At 61.9% G+C, this 6943-nt stretch overlaps 1 protein-coding gene across 9 annotated transcripts in view; it reads right to left on the bottom strand.

Annotated features, from left to right (window-relative positions):
• Positions 1-214: 214 nt before the first annotated feature.
• TXNRD2 (thioredoxin reductase 2) overlaps positions 215-6943 on the bottom strand; it is a 51308-nt gene continuing 44579 nt past the window's right edge. For 6 of the 9 annotated variants that reach the window (XM_070275164.1, XM_070275165.1, XM_023648097.2 and 3 more), the window contains exons 13-18: positions 5868-5963; positions 5488-5580; positions 3810-3881; positions 3539-3636; positions 1564-1771; positions 215-493 (exon numbers count right to left, since the gene is read on the bottom strand). In XM_070275164.1, the coding sequence (XP_070131265.1) occupies positions 1648-1771; positions 3539-3636; positions 3810-3881; positions 5488-5580; positions 5868-5963 (483 nt within the window). In that variant the 3' untranslated portion in view covers positions 215-493; positions 1564-1647. Of the gene's footprint in view, positions 494-1563; positions 1772-3391; positions 3637-3809; positions 3882-5487; positions 5581-5867; positions 5964-6943 lie in introns of all 9 variants that reach the window. The other 3 variants (XM_070275162.1, XM_070275163.1, XM_070275161.1) reach the window with 1 other exon arrangement.

Here is a 6943-nt window from a genome sequence, read left to right as displayed (position 1 = left end):
GTGGTTGGTCCCCTGCGCTGGGGAGGAGGGACCGGGGTCTTCCGAGGTGCGGCTGCTGGGTTATGGTGCAGGCTGAGCCCGGCAGGACTTGAAAGCAGTTCCCAAACGACGGAGTGGGGTCACAGGAGTGGGGAGTGACAGGCTAGGCGGCCAGGCCCCACCCGGCCCGAGCCATCCTAGGGGAGTGCCTGGGGACACCACAGGCAGTGCACTCTTCAAGAAAACACCCTCTTTATTTGCACTTCAGAAATGCCAGGGGGCTCGGACGTGGGCAGCCCACAGGGTGGGTTTCCGCGCAGGTCGTCATCGTCTGGCATCGGGAACCTGGCAGGGCTGGCTCAGGCAGGAGGGGTGCAAGGTGCAGTGTGGGGGCTCACAGCCCCCGAGGCATCCCTGCGGGGCACACGGCAGTCCATCCAGACACACTGCCCCACGCTGACCGTCAGGGCTCTCCAGGCAGGGCACGACTTGCCAGGACTCGGCCTCTGGTGTCCTGCCAAGGATCAGGGGTCAGAACAGGGTGGCCACGCCATCTCTGCATTTGCCTGGCCATGTCTCCCATGCCCACACATGGGGGCCTTCTTGGGACACGTGAGAAACGAGCCCCAAAGAGAGCTCTGGCCCCCCAGGACTCATAGGGAGCACTGAAGTGTTAAAAATGTTTTGACATAATAAAAATTATGGAAGTCTCTTAACAAAACAGTTTTGTTAGGTACAAAATTCTGATAAGAGGTTCCTCAGGATGCCCTCTGCCCCTTGGGCTGGGGGGACTGTGGTGGAGCAGGTGCCCAGAGCGCCCCAGGGACCCTCAGCCACCTCTCGGCCCCTCACGCTGGCCCAAGGGGTGCTCACTGCTCTGTTCACAGTCCACCTCGGCCCTCAGGACCCCAACCTCAGGAGAAGCTGACAGCCACGGGGGACCCCCCAGGCCAGGTGCTGAGGGAGGGTGCTTTCAGACTGACGGATGAAAAGGCCCTGACCACACGCATCCCTCTGGCAGGGGTCAGGGAGGCACTCGCTAATTTCTTCCTCCTCAGAAGAGGGTCAGGATGAACAACACACCCCGAGGCTTCCGGCCACCCGGCCCAGCCTGGCTTTGCAAAGCTCTAACAGAACCAGATGTGCTGGCGGTGGCCGTGCGCAAGGCAGCATCTCCACCTTCTGGGCGAGAGAGAAACAAGCCGGCACTGCTCTGCGTGGAGCAAGGTGGCAAGGGAGGCCGGCCCCTCCACCCAGCAGCCCACTGAGCTCAGCCAGGGGACACTTTCAACACCCAGCGCCTGGACAGGCCGCTGCAGGTGTGAGCCTGGCTTTGACACTTTCTGTGTGTGGGGAGCAGTGGCAGCCAGGCCAGGGTCTGGGGGTGCCCTGTGGAGGGTGGGGCTGTCAGCAGCCTCCCTTCCCAGCCCTGTTTTTTTGGCTACTGTGGCCTGGGCACAGGGCTCACCTGTCTGAGGTGGCACGGCAGGTGTAGCCTCCCATGCACCTGGAGAGAGCAGTTCACAGTGGCCCCCAACTCCCCTCCCGCCACTGCCCCAGTCTTAACGCCCAGCCCATGTGTACCTGGATGGGAGCCTCTGAAGAGCTTGGCTGTGGGGCAGCAGGTGGGCCGTGCACCCTGGGCCTGGCAGGGATGATGGCTTACCCTCAGCAGCCTGTCACTGTGGGGTCCAGGCCCGAGCGCTTGGTGATGCGTAGCTTGGCCACCTCCTCGGCGCAGGTCGGGTGGATGCCCAATGTCCGCATCACCTGCGCATAGGAGGCCCCACACCTGCGGGTCGGGGAGGGGGATTCAGGGGATGAGTCAGCGAGGGGAGGCTTGTTCACGTCACCCCGTCCCCAGGAAGGTGGCGCACAGGGAGGGCCTCGGAAGTCTCGGTGTCCTCGCTGTCCTCTAGCCCTCTCTTCTCCAGCCAGCAGCCAGAACACCTGCCAACACCTATGCTGGACCTGTCCCATCTCCCCCAAGCAGTGCCGGAAGCGCCAAGCAGCCCCGCCTCGGCCCACTTCCCACCTGCTCCACCCTGGCTGGCTCCAGCCTGGCCTCCTGCTGCCCTCAGCCCACCAGGCGCAGCCCCGCCTCGGGACGTGGCTCCAGCTGGTCCCTCTGCTCCCTCTCTTCACCAAGACGAGGCTGGACTTGCCTGCCCCCACGAACCCGAGCCCACTTCTCATGACTGCAGCTGCACTGCTCTTCTTCCCGCAGCCGGCACTTCCCACGTGAGCCCCCCGCCCCAGCAGCAACGCTCCCATGCAATGCACTGTCCACCTCTTGGAGACACAGCGCGTGTGGATGCCCTGCAGGGTGCGTCCATCATTTGCAGACAAGGCTGCAACAAGCCGCCCTTCTCACGTCTGCGCACACGTGTTGGAATGTCTGTGGGTAAATCCCCAGCACCATCAAGGTGCGCGAGCATCTCTGACGGGGACTGAGGCCCCAGCAGGCGGTCTGCTTCACAGCCCCCTCCCTACTGTGTCTGCACACTGGTCCCTCACTCCACCGATTCGCCTGAAACTTCAGCGTCCCCACTGTGCAGACGCTGGAAAACTATCACCATGGGACAGTATGGAACCTTTTACTCTCACCAACCAAAAGGGTTTCTTGGTGTTTCAATTTCATCTTAAAATTCCAAAGGAGGCACTGCAGCTTTCTACTATTTTGTTTCATTTTCTTCCCTGTGGATTGCCTGTTTGTATCTACCTTTCTAGCGGATTCATCCTATAGTTATTGCGGCTGCCTATGGGGAGTAGGGGGGCCCCTGGGGTATCTGCACTTGACCCTTGGCCTTTGCAGCCCTCATCAGCCTTCCTGGGTATCGGCCCTGGTCCTGGATCCCTCGCCCTGTCCCCAGACCTCCCACCTCCACCCACCCCCAAGGCTGGCTCTCAGCCACACCCATGCCCCAAGCACACGTGGGGCTCCAGGTGGCCCACGTCCCCTCCACTACAAGTTCAGCCCCTCACCTCTGCTGCCAGCCCTCCTGCTTCTGAAAGCCCCATGCTTAGCTGCCCAACCTCCTCACTGCCCTAGGCAGCCCACTCCCGCCCAGAACCTCCACCAGCAAAGGCTCCAGGCAGGCCCCGGAGGCTCACAGCACAGCCTGTGCCCCAGGCCCAGTGCTGGAGGGCACAGGCCTATCCTGGGGTGCTCTCCCACACATGCATGGTGAGACCTAGCTCAGGACCGCCTGTGTGCTCGGCCCGGTGAGCGAGGGCCCAGCCCTGATCATTCTGAGTAGAAAAGACCCAAATGGTGACCCCACCAGGGCTGGCTGGGGACGCGAGCCTCCCCCTTGCCCCCAAGGTGGCCTGGCTGCAGACAGACACAGTGTAGCTGGCTCAACAGTGTTTGGCTGGAGAAGAAACCTGCCTCTTGTCCGACTGGACCTACCACATCAGGGGAGACGCTCGGCTGAAAATGCATCCAGCACCACGTAAATGCAACGTCAACATGGTGGACGCCAACTGTAGTGCTGCCAGCACCCAGAGGGACAGCAGTCTGAGCACTGCGTGACGGCCGACATTCCTCTGGACTTACTTGATCCCCAGAGCAAATCCTTGAGTAACTTCGCCCGCATTGGGGCCGAGGAAGTGCAGGCCCAGCACCAGCTGTGGGGGCTCCCGCAGGCACACCATCTGAAAGCCACATTGTCAGCTGCCAGCCTGGCTGGAGGCAGGACACCAGGGCTGCATGGGCGGTGGACCCTGGGGCAGGCGTGGCCGTGTACGGCTCCCCCACCCACGGTGGCCAGCTCTTCCCTCCTCTCACCTCCTGGCATGCCCCAGCCCAGGTCTGCGAGGACACCCACCTTTATGTAACACTGGGACGCATCCCGTTCAGCCACCGTGAACTCCAGTGGTTTATAATATGCATGATAAACCTGGATGACAAGACAGCAATCCCTGGAGTCAGTGGCTATGGCAAAACAAGACCTGTGGGCATCTGACAGGTCCGACAGGCTCTGTGGGCACAGCAGGGACCAGAACTGCCCACTAGGCCTGCAGGTTGTGGTCTGCGGTGAGGACGGCTAGCCATGGAGAGCACCCCTCTCCCACAGACCAGCAGCCTGCGGCTGGAGCCACACTGTCTGCAGGACAGATCCTTTTCCACGCAGGCCCAGAGCCCCATGACCACAGCAGCAGAGCAGGCGCCACACAGGCCAAGCGCCGTCCACTATGATTTGTCTTAGAGCCCAAAGCTCAGGGCAGGGCAGGACGCCACCTCGGAGAGCACACCAGGTGGACGCTCCAGAGTCAACAGGGTGCCCCGGGCAGTGGAAGGGGTGCCTGGCCTGCCCGGCGGGGGACGGGAGCAGGATGGCCGTCTGGCCTCCCTCAGGCACTGCACCGTGGCACTTGCTGGGCCCTCACTTGAGCAGGGAGGAGGGGGCAGGCGCGAGGTGGCCCTGGCCCACACCGGAGCTGCCGGACAAAGGCTTTCAGCACCCGAGAAGAGATCGACAGCGTGTTCAGGGCTGCGGCCGAGTAAAAAATGAGCAGGGCCTGCACATGTGCTGCACAGCCATTATTAATTAATGGAGCTTCAGAGAATATTGTTCTAACTAAGACAGAATTGAAAAGAAAATAAACAAAGGTATTTGGCCATTCAACATTGTGAAACATAAAACAACATCATAGAATGCCATGAACACATGTCCCAGCGTACTTGTGATGAATCAAACAAAAACAGCAAATAAAGTGCTGGGGGGAAGGCCGGCCTGTCAGGCCTGCCTAGAGACTGAGGGGGTGGGGGCGCTGGGGCAGGGCAGGCCCTAGAGCCCAGGGACTCATTCCCAGAGGGCACCAGGCCTTGCGGTGGTGGCTACGAGGGGTCTGGTTTCTCCCGGTGTGTTTGCCAGCTGCTACAGCAGCGAGATGAAGCCACACTGAAGCACCACAGCCTGGCAGCTTTCAGGTCCCCTGCATCTGCCAGGTCACCTGGGACATGCTCTGTGGCCACCCCAGGGCCACAGCCGCCTGCTGAAGCAGACCCAGAAAGAGCCTTGTCTGATAACCCCCTTCCTCTGGGGTGAGTGCCCAAGGCTGGGCTATCGGGGCGGCCAGTGAGGACTGGACGATCTCGGAAGAAGAGCAGAGGTAGGGCTGGCATGGGGTGGAGGCAGGGGCGGGGGTCATGCCTGCTGGACTGCTGTTGCGGGGGGAGCAGAGGTAGGAGAGCAGGAGAAGCCTTTCCAGGCTGAGGGAGACAGGTGCCATGTTGCGGGGGCCACACCCCACAGGCTCCGTCCTTTCTGGGGCTGCTCTCCAACACTCTCGTCCCACACATCCCTTGCTGCCACGTTACAGCTGTTGTTCTGGGCCCCCCTGCCTGACCCTGCCAAGGTGGAGGCCCTGGGAAGCAGGGACACCAACACTCCTGCTGGTCCGCTGGGCCTCTGTGGGAGGGGCCGCCATCGGGGCCTAGGTGCCACACGGCACTGCGTCCTGGCAGCCCCTCTCCTCTGTGCCCTGCAGCACCTGACTTACCTCCACGTGTTCCTCTCCATGGCGAGCCACAGCCTCCTCCTCTGACAGCCCCACACAGCCATACTCCAGAGGGGTGAAGACTGTTGTAGGGACCTGGAAGGCAGGCCCGGAGTCAGGCACACCCCTGGGGACCCAAAATTGAACATCCCTACTCAGGGACACAGAGAGCAGCAACTGCAGGCAGCCCCTCAGACGTGCTGGCTCCCAGGCCACGAGGCCGGGGGAGACTTGTTTCCGGGCTGCACCCACACAGCTAAGCTTCACACACATGACGCTCCCACTCACACACGAGGCACCCGTGCACGCACCCCCAACACCCCAGAACGCGCCACAGCCTGTCCCCGCTGGACTTGGCGTTTTGAAGAGCAGTGAGCACTCACGTTGTCGTAGTCCATCAGGTCTGAGGACTGACCGCACAGCCGCCGGGCCAGGAGCTTCCCCGCCATGACAGCCGGCGGCGTCAGCTCGGGCCGCCCCTGCCAGGAGGAAGGACCTCGGAGTCACCCAGCCCGACCTCTGAGGGCATCTGCTGGTCCCTGCCACCACCCTCCACCTTCCTAGGGAGGCGTCGCCCCTTCAGAAACCCCAACGCTGTTGGCGGCTGGGCCTCTGCGGCGCTGCAGGGCCAGGCACTCGGCCGGTTTGCCCGTCTGCCTCCGATTCCCTCCGTCCTACTCTGGGGGACACTTGTGGCCACGACCCCTCCCTGTGAGAGCAGGTGAGCTGCTAAGGGGCCCAGCTTCTCTGCGTCCCTTCTTCCTGTCAGTGATCTTGGATGGCTGACCCCATGGCAGAGCTCAAGATTCCGGGGCCCTTCAACCCGCTCGCGTTAACTAGGATTCGGGTAGAACGGGCCCTGGAAGCATCCGTGTGCTCCTGACACATCACAGCCCGTCACAAATCCCAAATCAGAGCGTTCTGTGCAGGCCCCTCTGTCCCAGGGGTGTGTCCTGCTCAGGGAGTGGTGGGGGCACGGCCCCAGGGTTCCTGCACGCGTGGCGGGACTGCTGCCAATCACCCTGGCAGCAGGAAATGCAGATGCTGTCTGACATTCCACAAATGAATGGAGATCTGCAGAGATAAACTCCTGAAAGCAGCCTGCATTCCCCAGGGTCTGACGCACTGCGGGAACGTTGTGCACACAGCACACATCTCGCCAAATGCCAACGCGCCGCCCCCCCCACCCCCACCCCGCCCCCGTCCCCTGCGCTCGTCAACCTCTGGGCGTTAACTTCTCTAACTGATCAGAATGACCTTTCCCAGTGAGCAAATTTAATGTTGTCATAAATAATGTCTCTGCACGCACTCTGCATCTGTGAAGGGTTATGGTTTCCACTCTGTTAGCCTGAGCCCTGCAGCCACAGAACTCCAACTCACTGGGCCAGGGCGTGCAGCACGAGGCCCTCTCCCCAGGACCCCAGGCGCTCTCGCAGGGCGCAGCACACAGGATGCATGC

Source organism: Equus caballus, chromosome 8 (genome assembly GCF_041296265.1).
Source record: "Equus caballus isolate H_3958 breed thoroughbred chromosome 8, TB-T2T, whole genome shotgun sequence".
In the NCBI taxonomy this organism is placed as follows: Eukaryota; Metazoa; Chordata; class Mammalia; order Perissodactyla; family Equidae; genus Equus; species Equus caballus.
This window is presented reverse-complemented; position numbering and strand designations above follow the sequence as displayed.